Raw genomic sequence first — 20,048 nt, forward strand, 5'->3', positions numbered from 1 at the left:
GCTTTTATTCTTGGAACCAGCATTTCCAATTTGTGCATAAATTCAGTATCCCAAGCTGTTGTCAGCCATTATGTGGCCAAGTTATGATTTTAATTGAAACAATTCTAGATTTTTTTTTTCCCCAATGTCAAAAGTTCCTTTGATCGTAATTCTATAAACACAGTTGAGAATTTTGATTTAGATTCTTCAAAACCTGTCCTTCCAATGAAGTCATGTAGATCAACTCAGGTTCTGCTGTTGCTGGTACCTTCCAGGACTTTGCTTTCAAGTTGCTTTTTGAATGTTGAAGTAGCAGATGATCTGAGCCATTTGTGTTTAGATGCATGTTAGGATCCCTTCTCTTCAACAAACTTGCATCAACTCCTAAAGAAAGGAATCAGTGTTGATTTTAGAGAACCAGTCTGCCTGATTCACCTTGCTCACTGTGCAGTCAAGTATTTGATTGAGCAGGATTTTCTCATACAGAGTAGAATGTCCATCCACGATGGAAGGAGGAGTAAGCTGATGCAGATAACCAGAATTTATGAAGTTTCATGGAGGGAGGAGGTGGGAAGGAGTCCTGAATTCTCCTGTTAGGGCTAAATGTGAGTCATCGAACCTACAGTGAGGTGCAACTCTAAAGCAATATGGTGTGCTGTTAGAATGTTTAAAAATAGTGTAAAAAGGAAAATTCTCAGATGCTGTTTGGATGTTCTACGTTATCTTTGTTGTGAATCACATTTTCAGTTAAAATAGTAACTGTCAGGGGAGATGATTCTAGTTCTTTACAGCCTTCTGGAAGCTAATTCCTAACAGCAGAAGTTGGTCATGCAGCAGGGTATTTGATACCTTGTGCCCCTTCCTTCAGAAGGGTGCTTGAACATTTTGGGAGGGGACTGTGGCACTATGGTGATGGGAGTGGAAAGCCAAATAACCCAGTAATAGCTCCGCAGTTTTAATCAGAGGATGCTAGGCTGTCGTAGTGTTGATAGATGCACTTTTCCAAAGCAGAGTTGTGCTGTTACAAACATGTAATTCTCTATGAAATTGTCTTTTTTCAGAGTTCTGAGTATTGGAGATTATAGTTCTTATGTGCAGAAACAGGAAATAGCAAAGGTTTGGTTCCACTGAGTGCTTTGGAATTGCTCAGTACCTTTGGCAGCGTATACTTATTAAAAATGCTTTAATAGATCACTGAAAGAATAACCTATGCATCTCAAGGCTGTGAATTCACTTGTAATGTAACCAGTTGGATGAGAGTGAAATCTTACATGCTGATAAATATGAAATTTGTGCTGTAGATGGACTTCTGCTCTTCTTATTGATGGTACTTTAAGTAGTGAGTTGGGGAAAACCAGATAATGGAAATTGATTCTTCTCTGCAGGTCTCACTTACTGCTGGACTTCGGCAGAGCTGATCTGTGAGGATAATCGAGGCTCTTTTGCTCTGAATGCTGTAAGTGATTATTTTCTTTGGTTTTGTGGCAATCACTAGGAGCCCATTTGTCCCATGTAGAGAAAAAGGTGAAAATGCCAAAGCACAAATAAATGGTGAAAATGAAGTCGATGCAGATTAGTTATGACTTACGTGTGTTCTGGAAATCGTTCCTGCAAATATTTTATGGTTAGGAACACTCCTCTTTCCCTCTAGCTGTGCTGACAAAGGCAGTAGCAGAATCCTAATTTCAAATTGCCACTGCAGATACCAAAGTAAACAATGTTTTGATAGGTTCATCAGGATTACAGATGGATTAGCAATTTGAATATGGTGCAGGGAATGTGCTGTGTCTGTGTATGTTGTATTTGATTGAGAGGGAACACCTGAAGAACTGGTACAGTGTCTTAGCCAGGAAATTCTTGCTGGGAAGTCAGAGGAGTAATAAAACTTGAATGGAAAAACAGTGATGTGGGTGATGGTCCTAGCTGTTATTTAGCATAAGTTGTTTGAGTTTTGGGTGATGTGATAACAGAATAGGAGACATTTAAAATGTCTTTGTTCTGAGCTTCTTGCACTAGCAGAGTTGCTTGCTTTAAATCCTGCAAATGTGGAAGAATGTCTTCTGGATCATCTGGGAAATGGCCCCTGTAGTAGAGGGAATCCAGCAGTTGTCTGGTGCGTTACTGCAGGGAGACTGGAAACAATGTTATGTTTTTGACCTTGTTTCAGCATTGCTTTTTTTATTCTTTAACACAGTTGCTATTCTGGTACCAAAGAAAACATACAAAATTCTCTTCTTACCCCCCATTTTTTCCTCCCTGAATCTGTAAGAATTTCCTGACTTGCTGAACAAAGAGGTTGGAACTAATTACATAGCCAACATCTGCACTGGGCTTGGTTATTAAGAGAATATTTAACATAGATGCTAAACTATTTTCTGACAAGAGAGCCTTGCCTATACACTTCTTCAGGGATGAGGGTAGTCTCTTCATTTTTGGTTCATTAAAGACATTTCCTTGATCCGTTAGAGTCTGGTTGGAAAGGAAAATAATTTTGCTTTTTAAATATCAAAATGTGGCTCATCAGGCTATTTGTAACCAGCTGCATCGGAGGTTGTGATAGTGTATCACTTCAGTTCCAATGGAGGCACATCACATGGATTGCCATTTTGATGGCTTTGAATAATAATCTGACCCATAAAAATTGAAGCATAATATGCAAGCTGATTTTTCTGGCCTGCCTTATTCTTGATGCCATCTGTGTTGGGATGGAGATGAGCCTGCTCAAAATGTGGCTTGCCAGTTTTAAGCAGAGTGGTAGTGCCAGTCACAGATGGGATTAAAAGAATAGCCCCATGTAAACAAGGAAAGAAGGAAGATGCTCCTGAAAGCAGGAAGTGTCACCTTAAAGCATATTGTGTCTGTTAAATCCTGTGGCCTATGGAACATCTATCAGACTTTTCTGTGAGTTCTTCATAGGGACAAAGTAACCTCAAGTGTCTTTCTAAAATAAAAAATGAACCCTTAGCTTCCAAATGTTGCTCTTTCACTAGTGTCACCTTCTATCCCTGTCAAGTATATGCAGGGTATCCACGCAACAAAATCAGTTACAGTATATTATTTTGTAAGATGTGTGTTCTTAATTTGATGTGTGAATCCTGCTGAGGTCATTGCATTTGGTGTGCTAGGCCGCATTTCTGAGTTCTTGTCCTTGTCAATAACAAAGCTCTATCTTGCAGCTGAAGGTGAGTACCTGTCTTTCTGCAGTATCTATACTCAAAACATAAGGTGTTAAGGTCCCAGTTCTCACTGTAATCTATGAGGTCTGTCTTCTGCTCGGTTTGAGAGCCTGAGCTTTCAAGTTTAATGACCTTGCCTTTGATGAAACCACAAGTGCATCTTCGTACTGTTTATAATACAAAAATACATGAAATGATTTTCACTGATTACAAATATAGTCCACAGAAATCTCCTTTTTTTTATTCCTTCTTAAATAGATTACATTGTTTGAGCTACCATACCATTTTGCAGCAGGGAGGCGTGTAAAAGAAGCCACTCATCAGTGATGCCATGTTCTTGACGCTTGAACATCCCTCCAGAGCTCTTTGTCTTTTATTTCCAAGCTAAATAAGCACCAATTTCAGTGGTATTTTATCTACTCCCTTTAATTACTGCTGTGGAGAGAAAGTTTCTGCCGATGCAAATGTGTTATTTTGTCATGTCACATCACATTGCATCAGCCTTATATTTAGGAACAGAAAGAGGGGGAGGCAGAGACAGGATGTGGCTACAAATTGAACTAAAGGGTTTTCTTCAATGCAGGCTGAAAATAGACAATTGAGGCAGCGATGCTTTTTCAAGCAGAAATCCATGAAAGGGAAAATCAAATCTGTGACGGCAGAAGTGAAAAGCAGGCTGAGGGTGTGAGAAGGAGGAGTTCTAGATGGAGGTGTGGGCTGGTGTCATGGACAAGCAGATGAGCTCGTTTATGCTAACACCCCTTACGCTGCCTGGTTGGTGAGAAGTAGCTTTAGAATGTCAGACCACATACAGTTATTCTACTTCTGTGCAGGCTAAAAAGTTCTAGCCCTGTTTCTTTTTTCTTTGTTGCTGGGCATGCCACCTGCCCTTTCCTTTGTAATTATTTCACCTTCAGAGATAATTTGATAGATGTTCATAGATGCTTATTTTCACCAACCAAAATTTTAGCTAGTGACTTTAATGTAGCTTTTAGTGCTACAGCCAGTGTTTGCCTGCAGAAATTCTGGTGGAAGAATGAAATCCTCCAAATACAATTCTAATACTGGTACAATACTGATATTCCAAGTTACACTGGGAGGAAATTCTTTCATGGCAATACGTAGTATTTGTTTGTTTCTGTTAACTAATTCCATTAATAGCTCTCAGTTCACATTTCTTTTATTGTTTTCCCTTCCCAAGGAGCTTTGAATCAGATCCTTGGTAATTATTCTACCTTTGCCTGACCTCTCCTGTACTTCTGAGGCTCTGCTGATAGATGAGAAAACTGGGCATGGAATTTTTCAGTCCTAGTCCAGCAACAGCACAAAATAAAAGCAAGCCTCTACAGATAGAATAAGTAGAAAAGGTTTATTTGGTCACTGTATGATGGGTATCACACCAGTGTCAGCTGTGCAAGCCATTAACAAAAACGCCAAATTAAAACTAAATTATGATAAATAGAGAAAAATTTACAGTAATTATTCAAGTGAATGTAGTGCTTTTTTCCCAAAGATTATTTATATTCTTGAAGCAAGTAATTCTGGTTCTTCAAAAAATACAGTAGTGTATTCCCCATGGGAAATATCTTTTCTCCTCTCAGATCTAGGCATAAAATGACCTATTGCAATCAAATACAGAAGTTATACATGTGATACAGCATGCTTTGAAATGATGAGGCTGATTGGAAACTGGCAATTAAATTCTGAAAAATTGTCTGTTTGAGAAGCATCAGATCTCCGGGTGTGGATGTGGGCTGGAGGCATAGTGGTGGCACTTATTTCCCAAATTAGAAAAAATAAATGCATTTCTTACAGCTAAGTGCTTTGATTTTCTTTTTGAAAACAATTGGTGACTTCTAGAGATATTTTTATTCTTGTCACCAAGGATAATAAAAATGCATTAGAAGTGTAGAAGCTTGTTTATTGACAACATTGACAGATGTAAAAACAAAGCAGTATTTCACACTGAAACTAGACAGGCTGAGGTACCCAGCTCTTCATAACTAATTACCAGTCCTCTCAAACTGTGAGATATCAAAGTGATGCTGTCATATGATCTCTTAATTTTTGAATTCTTTATAACTGGAAACAAACACCCTTGGTGCTACGTCCATGTACCCAGTGAAGCCTGATGAAGGCAAGGTTTGCCTTGGGCTTTATGTACAAAGCTGGCACATGGGTGCATGATTGTCTGTGCTCACAGTGAGCAGGTTCACAACTGGGAAAAGGGGCACAGTGCTGACTTGCAGTGTGAGGAGGCTGATGGCTTAGGCACAGTTGTGGTGTTTGGTGTTCTGCCATATGTGACTTCAATATTTGGTAAATGCATCTCTTCTCCATGGTGTGTGGCTAGGCCATAGAGGGTCTGGGAATGCTTCTTCCAGTAGAGAAGGGAAGAGGTGAGAGAATCCTTTACGAATTCTAGTTATACTTCAGGAATTTTATGTGAGTGAATGCTTTGTTGTTCACTTTCAGGTCCATGTACTTCCCAGCGCTTAAGACAATCGTGTCAAATTTTTCTTCCTCATGATTTTTTTTTAAGCTCATGAGAAAATTAAAAATGTCTCAGTAAACTGTATTTTCTTAGTAAAGAATGCAGTACTGTTGTACTTTTTTCAGAGCAAATCACAGAAATATTAAATAAAGGAACATAGCTGTTTTATAGTTGGCAGATTTATTTTGAATTGAGTAAGTCTGGAAAATATTAGATTAAAACTGCAGATCAAATAAAGAGTCTGCAAGCTTTTTCCAGATTGTTCATAAAAAAAACAAAAAAACAAAAAAACAAAAACAACCAACCCAATTGACAACATTGCATCAAGAAAATGTTCTTAATGTCTTTAGGTAAAGGAAAAGCATTGTGGCTCTCAAACATTATTAAATCTGTATTGTTTAGTTGATAGGATGGGAGAAGATGCTTGCGGAGTGCTGTGTCAGATTTATCAGGGCATGTTTTAATTCTAGATCACTTGCTAGATTTTGCAGCTATTTGTCTGGTGTTGGGATAATTGAGAGGGCTGAGTAAAGCCAGATGACTGTAATGAACTTGTTTTGTCTTTTGCTCATTCTGGAAAGAAAAAAGCTATTTATAGGGTATTGTGTATGGTTAGGACTTCTGTTCTTCCTGTTTCTCCAACTTTCTCTGGGCCACTGGCTTTGTGCCATCACCAATAATTATATCAAATTAATTCGACATAATGGAGTTAATTATTAGATATGAAGGTTAGCACCGTGACTTCCATCGAACCAAAGCTTTTATCCCCGTTTTACTGAGGCTTCATGAAATGTAAGCAAATCTGAGTCATGGGTGAAGCCCAAGGCACCTCCCTTCCCATAAAATGCTGATGTTGCTGTGAAGAACTATCCTGCTACGGGTGATAATGCCCTTTATGTGAGGGGAATGCTCTGGAGTTCTGTGTGAGTACCCAAATACTGCAGAAAAAAAGAAATATTTGAATTGCCTCAGAGCCATTCAGTCAAAATTCAGATAGGTGGGATGAACGCCAGTAGAAATTCAGATACATAGAGGATATTGAACCTGGTTTAGCTCATGTGTATAAAAGAGAATTAGGACAAGTTCCTAATGAGAATCAAAGGGTGATTTCTAGTGTAAGCTCTGCTGTTGACTTGCTGTGTGATTTTGTGAAAGCTACTTCATCTTCTGGAAGCTCAATTTTCTTGGGTGTTTTTGCTTCAGAGAGATCTGATGCTTGTGTTGTCTATTTGTACACCCATGGTTTAGATGTAATGGGACGTTTGAATTCTCAGCATTTGTCCCCAAGATTTGTTCCTATTCTCATTTAAATGAAGACCCTGACTCTGAAAATGGCTGAGGACAGCTCTCTTTCACACAGGGCAGGCATATGGTTTTTTCTTAGTGCCGTGGGGAGCTATGTTCCCAGTGGGGCTGTGGTTGTTAAAGCCAATGGAGCAGTGCCAGCCTGTTGATATCACTGCAGGTCCGATCTGTGGACAGTGGAGCTTATTTACAATTAACAAAACTGGCTTCTTCCAGCATACGTCTGTTTTCCTTTTGAGAGGCTATCTTAAAGCAGGATCAGAGAGAAACAGAGAGGACTAAGCTAATGTAAGCAGTATCTCATCTAATCCTCTGCTCGAGCAAAGTTTAGACCCCTACAATTCAAATACATTGCACTAGCTAACATCTGCCACTGCTGTCAGTTGTGGATTTTCATTGCTTCTGTCTTAGTAGTGTCAAGTCATGGAGCACTGGAAACGGTTGTCACACAGCCCTTTCTGGAGTCAGATACAGATTTCTTGAATGAGTGAGGGGGCTTCCTTCAGAATTGCTGTTTTTATTTCAAAAGAATACATTGTAACTTTCTAAAATAAGACCCTTATGTATAGAGATGAATTGTCCCCCAAGGAGTAGGGAATGTGTAGGTCTTTTGTAGAACCATAGAACCATTTCAGTGGGAAGGGACCCTTAAAGGTCCCCTAGTCCAACCCCTTGCAATAAGCAGGGTCATCTTCTAGAGCAGGTTGCTCAGAGCCTGGTCCAGCCTGACCTGGAAAAGCATCTATCGAAGCATGGATATTGAGTAAGACTCACTCAGTAGTTGGCTTTGTGAGGAGCTCTCTTGTGGAATCCCACTGCAGCCAGCAGTTTGAGAATGAGCCTTTGTCTCTGAATGAAAAGCCAGTTGCTGGACTGTACTTTTTCTTTGCAGCAAGCTTATTGCAAGCCAGACCTTTCCTTGCTTTTCTTATAAAACAGTTTCTCTTTGGGTGAGACTTTGGGCTTCTCTTTGCGCTAGGCCATGGAGGTGACAGTGAAGTTTCTGGGAGAACCTGAAATATGGCTTTAAGAACTCACAGATGCTTCTAAGATATGGTGGGGCATCTGGCCATGTGATTGACTGTTGGTATGGTAACAATCCCTGATTAGTGAACTGTACAAATTAAAATCCTTCTTAAGAGGTTAAACACTCCTAGACTTGAATGTTCTGTAATACTGCTGCTTATGAACATTTCTCCCATCAGCAGGCATGTATTTTGCTCATGCTGTAGTGGGCCTAGAATTGTAGCCAGAAAGTTATTGTGCTACCTGTCATGCAGTAATAAGGGGAACCACTGTTGCTAATCTGGAGCACTTCAAAATGCAGTTTTTACAAGAAAGGGAGGAATGAGCAGGCAGCTTTGTTTTAACGCTAACGGCAAAAAGATAAAACTCACTTTGTGTTGGGCATGATCTCAAGTATAAATACTTACAAACTTAATCAGTAAAAACTGAATTCATCTTCGCTGAACTTGTACCGAGTGGTTCACAGCTGGGAAGATAAAGTTCTTATAAGACTGTGGCTTTCAGAATTTTCTTTGTGAGCTGGAAGTAGTCACTGGGGGGAAAAAAAAGATTAAGTTGCACCTAAACCAGGGAGACTTCTGTCTGTGCCCCCATTGCTGCCTGAATTTGGTGTTTGGTGAGCATGCTGCAAAGCATATTTGGTTAGTCTAAGCATGTTCATTAATTATCCAAAACTGGATAATCTGGCCTAAATGTAGGAAGTGCGTTGTCTCACTGATGTTAGATGGTAAGCCTTCATGTTTTGCTGTGTTTGATATATTGCGTGTCTCTGCTTTGTGATACCAAATGATGCTGTAAGGTAAAACTCTTGTCCTGAAGCTTTGTTTGCTTGATTCACACAAGCAGTCTTCTGACCTGCACTCTGAATTGTTTGTTTAATACTTAGGTGCATCACAGCACAACTTTTGAGTGGAACCAGTTTATCCAGCAATTTACCACTTACTCTATCCTGTCGTCATCATATCCAGCTCTGATGATGCAAAGAGTGAAGTTTGCACATTTAAATTCTTGCTTGGAAGGCAACTTCTGTTAGTGTTCAATAGCATCAGGCCTAATTCTGAGGCTGACAAGCTGCCTGAGGCCTGTCTGACCAATGGCAATTCCTTGTCAGGCAGATCTTTGGATTTTGTTGTTTGGCCAGTTTGTAATCTCCTGTATGCTGATACTCTATAATGCTACCTTTACAGCACAGGCCTGTGTTGTCATTTAATTGTTGTTTGACGTTGCTTGGTGCATGCAGAGAAGCAAAGCACAGAGCAGAGGAGAACAGAAATAGAAGTAAACAGAACAAGAATGTCTGACTATCATCATTCATGCAATAAGACATTAGAGATCGTATTCAGAAAGGACAGAACCCACAATAATGACAGGCCACAGCTCGTCAGAAATCATCATGTCAAACCAGCAGATCTTAATAAAAGCTCAGCATGCTGGAGAGATGTGTTTACTACCATGTAATTTCAGCATTGTACATGCTCACCCGTACATGAGAAAGGGTGTATCTACAGGGCAGGCCACTGCCCAGGGCGGCAAAGCGTTCGGTAGCTGTGAGTGAATGTGACTTGTAGGGACAGACGTTTGCTGGTTTGCCTAAGGCAGCAGAACTCATAGAGCTGGCCTTGAACACAGTGCACTGTTCATTCTTCTGTGACCTTCTAGGAAATAAGTAAAACCTATCATAGTGCAGTAACTAGAGAAGAAGGCACTTAATTCACTGAAACAGGACAAGTCTGCTACTCTGCTGCAGGAAGCTGTAAATATTTTTAACAACTTTGTCCAAAAGCTGAGGCTGTTCCCACATTCCATGTGGGAAGCTGTGAAACGTGAAAGGGAGGACAAATGTAACCATGTACAAAGACAAAAGAGTGGGGGTTCTACTGAGAAGCAGCAGAGAAGCAGCACTCGGGTGTTGTCCTGGACTGATATCAGATCTTGAGCCATGATATTGTGTGGTTAAAGAGGTTTCAAGAAACCTCCCATTTTATTCTTATTTTGGCAGCTGGAATATTACTTCTCTGCACAGAAAATGTTACTATCTCATTTTGTAGAAATGCCACTTCTGGTATTTATATTCATACTAATACAAGCAGGCCCAGAAAAGGCATGGCAGGTCAGGTTACACAGCTGAGCTATGAATATTTAATAGTAAGTTGATTGGTGACTTTTTTTTTTTAGTCTATTATTGGGCATTTATTTTTTTTATTTTCAAGGAAGTCAGTTTTGGCACGTTAGGCAACTAGACGATATCTTGAGGTTTGTGTTTATGTTGGAATACCTGAAATAATATATAGCAGTTTTTGGAGGGGGAGGAACATCCCAAAATAGGCTATTTCTGTGCTGTTTTATGAATACTTGCATAGCTGTGAATATCCTGAAGCATCTTCCTAATTGAAACTGTACTAGTGCTGCTCAACAGATACTTTACATTATTTTTTCCTTTTTAAGGAGTTTTGATTGCTCAATCCTAATTTGCAAAATCTACCATGTGTTTCTCAACAATCTTTGATTGAGTCCAAACAGAGCCTACTGACACCCAGGGGGCAGTATGGTTTTCTTGAATGTGTGCTGTGATGAGCTCATAAGAGAATATGGGGCAAGAACCTCAAGCTCTGGTACCAGCTTTTGTGTCCACATGTACCTTCAGCATAACATCCGACTGTGAGAAATAATACCCGGTGGTTCTCTATTTCCATAGCTGTTTCTCTCCAACTTCTGCTTTGTGTGCTTGGATTTGTGTGAGATGGCAGCAGTCAGCAGCAATGTGTTCCCCATCAAAGTTCCTGAGGTGGGCTGATGGTCAGAGCACTGGGCTGGCTGTGGGAACCCCCACCATCCTGGTGAATAGCGTTCAGCACTGGGGACCTTGCTGCCCTGTGGACACAGGGATGTCTCTGAGCTGTCTGGCAGTGCTCCAGACTAGCTTTGTGTCAGTTAGGGTGTCTCAGCTCCTTGTTGGAGTCTCTGAAGCCCAGCTTTGGTGGCTATTTAACCGGTCTGAAAGGAGTGAGATTCGGGCTTTTGATCCATAGGGACTTTTTTGAAAAACACACCAGCAGGGGGAGGGAAAAACACCAAACCATCTGAGCAGTGGTGTAGTGTTGATAGTGCTGTATCAGTATCCAGGGTTCAGGTGTACGCAGGGTCAGTTTACAGGCTCGCTAGTACAGAGTGCGAGATTAATTGGCTTTCGTCAGCTTTTGCTTCACTATTTAAATACCATTATCAGGAATGTAAATGATTTGCTATGCAGAGAAATACCACAATAGTCTCTGTGCCTCTTTATACTTGTCTCTTTTAAACAGAGCTTTATCTAACTGCAAATCTGATTTCAGCCTTCTGATTAGGACATTATACAGTCATCCATTCCAGAAAAGCATAATTAGTGTATTATTTTATTTCTGACTCAACAGTTCTTGGTTTAGACAGTTTGTCTGTTGTACTGTGCATAAAATTTAAGTTATCAGGAGGAAATTTACATTATTAGTCACGATTATAGCCAGACTTCATGAGGTTGAAGGTTTTTTTTTGCTTGGCAGATAAAAATGGTAACGTTTGTAGGATGTTTTTAGAACAAAGACAGTAGTGCAGATTCTTACTATACTTCATTGTCCTTTATGTGTGTATGCAAAATGGGCAAATTACTTCAAGTTCTGATGCAAATGCTCTAATACGGTGTGGTGTACAAGTGCAAAGTTAAACATTGGGAAGCGGCAGTAGGTCTACACTATTGCATTATGCTAAGAAACTGTAGAAAGTCACTAGGTTGGTTTGATTGAATAGCTATTCTGCCAAACAGCCATTGAGTTTTCTGTGTCCTGTGGTGGGCTTACAGTGAAGTGCAGTAAGAAAGACAACAGTTGCTTTCAGGAAGCAGCACAAGATTTTAGCAAGCTTGGGAGTTCTTGTAGGAAGAATAAAGAGTTTTCTGCTCAGTGGAAGACAGCTAATGTGAGTTGTGCTATCATTGTAGCAGTTGAGGGAAATTGCTACGAGGGAGTTTCTCCTTTCTGCTGTAAGCATGGAGGCTTTCTCAAATTAAAGTCTTTCCAGTGGCTGGTGGTTGTGAATTCAGCAAGCTGTACAGTGCATTCTCAGCACTCTCTTCCTTCCAGTCCTGCTGGTGATGTCACCCAGTCCCAAGAAAAGCAAGAACAAATTGGTTCTTCTCTGCTGTACTTTTATTGCTTTTGCTGCTGGCGGGTATTATGCATCCTTCTTCCCATCTTGGTTTTTATAACCAAGTTTAAAAGAAGATTAAGAGAATGTCAAGGGCAGGCAAGTCTTTTTATAATAAACAATGAACATGTTTTAAAGCTTTGTTTTGCGCTGGGAGAGGCCTGCTTATGACTTGTAAGTGAAAACTGCTGATACTGAAGAAACACAAGACCTCTAATCTTCCCTGCCATACCCTGCTGTTTATGTGAATGTTTTCTGTCACTGTGGTTGATCATCTTAACCAGCACTGTAGAAGTCTATGAACGAGGTGCCCAAACAAAACTGAGGCCTGCTCTGGTTAAGTTCTTTTATTATATTTCTGTCTTCATGGTAGGTCACAGACTTGGAATCATCCTACTTAATTTCGGAACTGCAGGATGTGTATTAAAACCCTTGTTTTGCTACTCCTGCATTCGATGGAGAGAAGATTAAGGAACAATTGAGTCTGTGTTACCTGAGCCGCGTTTTGGAGTTTCTTTATCATTCTGCTGGTTGGAGGGGTGGCACAGGGATCTCTTAATGAGCTCCAAGACTATCATCACCCTTTTTCTCAAATGCCAAAGTGGAATGAATGCAAACAAAAAAATGCACAGAGCTGATGTTCAGCATAGGTTTCATTGTAGGGAGAAAATGCTTTAGCAAAAAGATTTGAAGTGAATTAGAGATGAACTGCATTCTGGGGGTGTTCAGATCACTATTTTAAGCTGAATGTTTCAGTGCAAATCCATAATTAGCAAATTTGATGAGCTGACAGATTGAGTAGTTGGGCTGGAACCATTCTGAAAAGTCAGCTCTTAGTCTGTGTTTCTGAATTTTTGTTACATCTTTTTGCCCAGTATTTAAATCCTTAAGTATTAAGTGGATGAGGGTGAATGACTTCTATCGAACAAATGTGAGTGAACAGAACTGGAATCAAACAAGCATAATGGAAAGATTACTGTAGCATTGAAGGGCCAACTTATTGTCCTCATGGTGGAAGAATGGTTTTCTAATTGTTCTTGAAACCCAATGGAAGCCATATTTTGGCTGTGAATAATTCTCAGGAGGTATTATTTGAAGTCTTACCTCATCTCTCTTACTTTACTAATAGAACATATCAAATATTCAAAACCAGGCACACCCTGGGAAGCTCAGAGTGCACTGAACAACTCATCTGTTTCAGATAAAGGTGGGACCGTTCAGTGGTGGGTGAGGCTTTCTGACCTCAGTGACCTGCCAGGACCAGCTCAGTTTTGTCTTTGTTACTTCTTAGTTCTGAGAGGAGGGAATGACTGGCAGAAGGGAAAGCTTATGAGGATGGGAGCCAGATAACTTAAGATTTCATGCCAAGACACTGTGATTTCACACACAGCTGTGGTGTGAAGTGTTTGAAAGTTAACTCTGGTCATCACCTATTACATCTACTTCAGAGTTACCTGTAAAGAATTAAAGAAACAAAACTTCCTGCATCTTGTCCGTGGAATCTTTCCTTAAAACACTATACTACTTGTGTCCTGAAGATGTTTATTTTAGAATTCAGTAATAATAACCAAATGAAAATTAACCACTTTTTGTTTCTGATGTGTATTAGGCTTCCTGGCACTGCATGCGAAACCACAGGGCTGCCATTGCCATGTTTGATTTGGCATTGCCCATCTACCCATCTCAAGAACGTTCCTTATCTACTTTAAGATCCCCTGAATGTCAGTACTTCCCCAAGGACTGTGTAAGGAAGTGACAATCCTAAATTAGTTTTGATAGTCTTTACTTCATCAGTTCATGAGACAGCACTTAATGGTTATCCCTTAAAGCTCATCTTTTTCTCTTGAGGGGTAGAAAAAGATTTTCCTGGTGAAATGTCGTCATAGCTTTTCTTGAGGACTTTCACGGTACCCCTCGCTCATTAGCTGTGACCCTTTATTTTCTAAGGACCTGCTGAAAGAGACTGTTACAAAACTTGCCTGTTGATAGCAGCTAAGCAGCTGGTGAGCTATATTGTGTGCTCTATTAGTCTGCACAAAAACATGTTCGGATTGCTGTCACCTCCTCCCCATTCCCATCCCACCTGTTTGGCTCATCTGCCTCATCTTGTGACTTGTCATCAGTCTGCCTTGTAAATAGTTTGTGGCAGAAACTTTTTCATTATAGGTGTATAGGTGTACTCAGAAAGAGGAAGTACCTGCCGTGACTGAGCCTGAGCTCCTGGCTGAAGATTATGGGCACAATTCCAATGCAGATAATAATGCTAAGACTTCTCATACGTCTTCTGCAGACAAAGAGCTGTACTGCAGCAAACTCTTCACAGGATGTTACATTTTTGAATCCAGAACCTGTTGTTGAATTGCTATAGTATAAATTTTACCAGTCTTCAAACTTTTGCTATGGCTTAAGCTTTAAAGATACTGCTGTAAATCAGCAGAGCTCTTGTTCCTGTTGTAGAGAGATGCTCATTTGTACCTACTTGATTTCACCGCAGTCTGTTTTGCTTTACTGAAAGTAGAGATCACAGCAGTAGATGTCTCATAATGATGGACATTTTGTAGATACTCGGTGAACAGCTTTTTGCCACCGTGAGAAGTACCATTGTCTGCAAGTGTTCATATTGCAGGTGCTTAGAAAGATGATTTTTAAATGTTCCAGCATTATTGTCCTATGGTATTTATTCTGTTCTGCTTCAAAATTCTTGAGAGATACTAATTCCGTAGCAGATGGGAACAAATCTGTATCACGTTCAACAGAAAATTTCCACTGTCCTGGTCACTTTTCACCCTTATAGATATATATTTTTAATATATAAATGTAAATGTCTGTTTGTGGGGTTTTATTTTAAGCCGACAAACCCTGTCCTCTTGTAGTTATAAGACAGTGCTCAACTGGAGAAGTTTTTTGCTAATGTCAGGAGCTGTAGCTGCTTGGCAACTGAATGGATGTAAGGAAATCTAAGGTATGACCCTTTCAAATCTGTGAGAAAGTTAATGTGAGTTCTGAATGAATATTTTATGAAATCTGGAGAGATTAGAGCACAGTGTCTGATTCAAGGGTGCAGTGTTCCTGCAGGAGATGTTGGAAGGTACCAGGAACTTTATTCTCTGGTTCTTTCAGAACATCAAAGAAATTAAAATAGTCGTATGGATGATGAAATGTAAACCTCCATAACCTCCTCCTTCCTAATGGGGGTCACTTAAACAATTCTTCCAGTTTTTAGTACATTTGTGATAGGATCTGCATGGGTTGTGTTATACTGTGAGATCAGCTCTGAGCTGACTGAAAGCAGCCGCTTACAGCAGGCTTTGTTTTGGCCTATACAAAGCTCTGAGGTATTGCATGTACTGTGCTATTTCTTAAAGGGTTGTTGTGAAATACGTTTGGATCCAAAGTACTTAGAAATGATGCAGTTTGGATTTAAATTTCAGCCTTTGCTTTTTTCCTGTGCATCTTCCAAACTGTTGAAGTATTGCAGCCTATTAGGAATAATCAGTTTGATTCCTAGCAGCCCATGCATAGGATGGTTACTGTGGTACTGTACTCAGAAGTTGGGCAAAGACGTTGCTTAAGAGCAGGAAAACGTAACTAAATCCAAGTGATGGGTATTATAGCGGGTGCTACAGTGCTGACGTACACCTTCGTTATTCAGATACTTATGTATTATCTTTATTCTTAAGAGTAATGATGTAGAAGTGCTATTTTCCAAATGTTAATTTAGTTCTCTGCAGATGGCAGCCATCTGTTAAATGACAAGTCCTTTATTTGAGTAGCACTTTATATAGCTCGGATGGACGTATTGGTGCAATACATAAATGGAGTTGCTGAGGTGACACTTGCTAGATTTGTTCGTTTTCTGTTGCTGTTCCAAAAAACAGAAAATTTCAAAGCTCAGTATTTTTTGCATATCTTCCGTATTTTGAGTTAAAGCTTGACATCCACAAGCCAGTCGGCAGCGTACCCCGAGAGAGTCACAATGCTAGGAAATATTTTTAAATTACAACATAACTCATAGCAATTATCAAGGCCCTAATTCTACAGTGTCACCATGTGGATGAGCTCTTACAGATACTCACAGGAAACACTGCAAGCTTTTATGAGCCTCAGGACCATCATTGCTTGACAAGCAGATAGCTCTCTTGGAGCTGCCAGTACTCCTTTATTTTCTGTCATTGTTTTTTTTTGTTGTTTGTTTGTTTTGGGGGGAGGATGGTTGTTCCTGTTTTCTTTTTTACTAGGAAAATACTAGCACTGTATTACAATATAGCTTAGTGTTACAGTAGTAAAGTGATCTTCTCTGCATATTTGTTTGTAAGCCAAGCAAGTTTCATATTGTTTTCTTCTAAAGATTTTTTCAAGTTATGGTGCTAAGTTTTAATTTACATGCCTTGCTTTTGTTGTTGTAAAACTGCCTTATGCTTCTATTACTGCGTTTTTGATAAAATTCAGTGAGTATCCTGACTTGTGCTCTTGATTTTTCTACAGCTGAAAAGCTTGGTAATGGCTCCACTACCCAGTGCTGGGTCAGTTCAGAACGCTCTGCAGTTATACCGTTATTTGCTCCGATGCTGTAAGCAGCTTCCTGAAGAGAATATTCGTCAGCATTACAGACATGCAATCAGGCAGGTGAGAAATGTAATTCTTTTCTGTTATTGAGTTCACAGTTGTGTTGTAGGTCTTTTGTGGTGTGGTTTGTTTTTGTTTTTTTTTAATCCTACAATTTGGACCAATTTCTTATAACTCCTTGAAATTTAAAGCAAATTCTTCTGTAGGCTTGAAACCTCCGTGGGTTCATAGGATTATACAGGGATTATGTGAAGGAGCATTTGATTTTTGTTTGCTTTCCTTCGCTTTCTTGTCAGTTCTTCTGTTAGTCAAGATAGTGAACAACAATTGTTTATTTATTTACCTGGCCACGTCCTTTTGGTAATACTTGCTAGTTCCCCATCTGGGGTTGTTTTCCACAACAGGTGTTCATATGGAGGTTATTTAATGCCTTTGATTATACCTATTGTCCTGTGTCTCTTGGAGTTTTACTGTAACAGCAACTTCAAGGAAACTTCACCATGCAGTGACTTACTTAGGTCTTGTTGAATTTACTGGGATGTTACATGCTTTCTAAACCAGAGCTTGTACCTCTATGCATTTCTACATTAAGATACCTTGATTGTTGTTCCAAAGTGAAGTTCTCATAGTTTCTGATCATCTTTTTGGTACTTTTCTGGCCATAATGTGTGAAAAGAGTAAAACATTTTATATGGAAAATACATTTGATAAGCCTTGTTATGGAAATAGTGTGGGCAGGTGCTGTGATGAATATTTTTACATCTTCAAATCAAAAGTTTGGTGTGAAATTTTCTTTGGGGTTTAAAAGTGATCCTTATTTAAATAACAATGCGTTGGGCTGACTGTCAGTGTAACGCTTGAAATTAAATGTTGCAGAGTTTCAAAGTTCATGCTGATGAAGATGATCCTGATAGAATACAGCAAATTATTAAGAGAGCCATTGAGGATGCTGACTGGATCATGAACAAAGTAAGTGCATCAGATTGTCTAAGCTTTTCTCTGATTCAGTTCAAAATGAAGAAAACATTGCAAAGCAAATTATGAACAGCAAACTGTTGTACAAACTGTTGTTTGGGACACTGAAGTATCCAAGTGAAAGGAAATGTCTGCTGTGTTTATGATTGCAGTGGTTCCTGTTTCAAAATTCACCTTTGCCAATGTAAAATTAAGTGTATTATTTAGAACCATTTGTGTTTTAAGTTAGTCTACGTGTAACTTGTTGTCATTAAGAATTATAGTAAATTTCCACAGTGGTGACTAGTATGAACCTATCACAGAGGAAAGATGTGGAATTTTTGCAAGTCACAGTTCGTTGATACTCACTTGCTGCATTCCTAACAGGAATCTATCCTCTCTTAGTCATTTTGTTGTATTTGCAGAATGTTGTTTTCTCAAGTCTTGTCTGTGGCTGTGTGGATCAGGGACAGACAGCACAGAAAATTACCTCAAAATTGTGGTAATTCATCTACTCATAGTTATCACCCACTGGAAATGCATCTTTATTATCATAGTAGCTCAAAATATCACTCAGTTCTACAAGGTCCACATCAATGTATCCTAGCTGAAAAATTGTGGAATGACAAACCAGATAATTAAATAAAAGAATGTACTTTGTATGCCAGTAGACAGCTGAGAGTGTATGGGCTTCCTTGGATTTAAATCTGTCTGGTGGGCGTGACAAGTTAACATGGATTTCTGAGTATAATGAAACAAGTCAAAAATTCCACTTGCTCTACGTATCTGTGATTTAATCTACTAAATGACTGTTAAGTCCTTATCTCTGCCAGTCCGTGAAATCCAAATAAGAATTCTTACAGGAGCAAGCTTAGATTAGTCATAGATTACAAAATTATAGTAGTAGCTAAATCCCAGCAGTTACAGTCTAGTAAATAACTGTCTGTGCATGAACCAGATTTTGTTCGCCATGCAACTATGAAAAGCATCATTCAGATCCTGCAGCTGAGAGAAAGATCAGATGCACAGTGTTCATGAGAAAGCAAATGTCTCCGTTATTTTATATTGTAGATAGAAAGCCCATCACATCTCTGTTGAACTGAATCTGAGACAATTTTGTGTAGATGAGTAGACTTGTAAATCTCTGACAGTCATTGCTTTTAGTTATGAATTTTTCTCCACTAATAACTTTTTTTTCCTTCAGTATAAAAAGCAGAAGTAGAAGAAGGATGAAGACAAGAATGTCATTGGTAAACATCCTTAGATGACATCAGTCGAGTAAGTCCAGTACTATGGTATAGTTATTGCTTGCAATTTTACCTAATGCAAATACAGTAATATTTCTGAAGCCGTTTGAGGTAATAGTTAATTGACACAGCCTAGGTTCAAAGCATTAGCATGTGTAATTACAAACCTTAGTTTGAAGCTAAACTTCCCTACGGTTTGCACAGGCCAGAACATTTCTCAGGAAAAATAAGTGAGCATGAAAACGTAATGCAGTACAAGTAATTAATAAATAAATATTGCTCTATTGTTCATGTCTGAGTTATTCCCATGTGGAAAAACCTAACTGTGTGTAAAGGTCTGTACTGAGAGCCTGCAGATTTGGGAAGTGCTCATTCAGGATAAGAGCAAGTTTCTCTTCACTTGATTGTGCATTAAATTACACTGTTAGATCTGGATTCTTGGTATAACACACACTAAGTGCATCAAATAGTAAATTTTTTGTTTGCTAGCAATGTTCTTCTGTTGAAGTACCAATGGGTTTAGGCTTATGTTTATGCAATGTTCATCTTTAGTAGCAGAGAGAAGGGTGTAGGTCACTGAGTGGGGAACGTTGTCATAAGGGCTTTAAGCCCATCTGAAGCTTGAACTGCAGTATCCTGTTGGTAGCCAGGTTGATTGGTCTCGCCTGTTGTCCCTTCATACAGACATCTTCATTCTACTCTGTAGGTTTACACTTGAACTGATGTTTGTCTTTTCTTATTTTAATACAGTTGCATGTTCCCTGTGACCCTAATTTCTACACTCTCCAGAAAAGACTCCATTCAGCTGAGTTCTGTGCGCTCAATGGCATGATCACTGAAACGTGCAACCTTACACAGGTATAAAGGCTTTCACATCTTTTTGAATTGTGCAATAAACATCCTTTAAAAATGGGGAGTCTGTGTTCTTTTTAAAAAGACCATAATTTCACTGCCCTAATAAATTTTCATTGGTTAAAAACTCAAAAGAAACACTAGCTGTCTTAATCAAATTTAGGGAGGTATGGGTTTCCTTCCACTGCATCTTCTTTGTAGCTGTACTTGGAACTTTCTGCCTCCAGATGGCAGCACGCGCTGCTGTAAATGCATGAAGTCCGAAGTATTTGA

At 39.3% G+C, this 20,048-nt stretch overlaps 1 protein-coding gene across 14 annotated transcripts in view; it reads left to right on the top strand.

Annotated features, from left to right (window-relative positions):
* Positions 1 to 19,781, top strand: part of LYRM9 (LYR motif containing 9) — a 30,464-nt gene extending 10,683 nt beyond the window's left edge. For 12 of the 14 annotated variants that reach the window (XM_048966759.1, XM_048966755.1, XM_048966749.1 and 9 more), the window contains 5 exons: positions 1,365 to 1,435; positions 16,642 to 16,782; positions 17,599 to 17,691; positions 18,881 to 18,954; positions 19,674 to 19,781. In XM_048966759.1, coding sequence (XP_048822716.1) covers positions 16,657 to 16,782; positions 17,599 to 17,691; positions 18,881 to 18,898 — 237 coding nt within the window. In that variant the 5' untranslated portion in view covers positions 1,365 to 1,435; positions 16,642 to 16,656 and the 3' untranslated portion in view covers positions 18,899 to 18,954; positions 19,674 to 19,781. Of the gene's footprint in view, positions 1 to 1,364; positions 1,436 to 15,876; positions 16,308 to 16,641; positions 16,783 to 17,598; positions 17,692 to 18,880; positions 18,955 to 19,673 lie in introns of those variants that run through there. The other 2 variants (XM_048966758.1, XM_048966753.1) reach the window with 2 other exon arrangements.
* Positions 19,782 to 20,048: the final 267 nt, after the last annotated feature.

Source organism: Lagopus muta, chromosome 20 (assembly GCF_023343835.1).
Source record: "Lagopus muta isolate bLagMut1 chromosome 20, bLagMut1 primary, whole genome shotgun sequence".
NCBI classification, from domain to species: Eukaryota; Metazoa; Chordata; class Aves; order Galliformes; family Phasianidae; genus Lagopus; species Lagopus muta.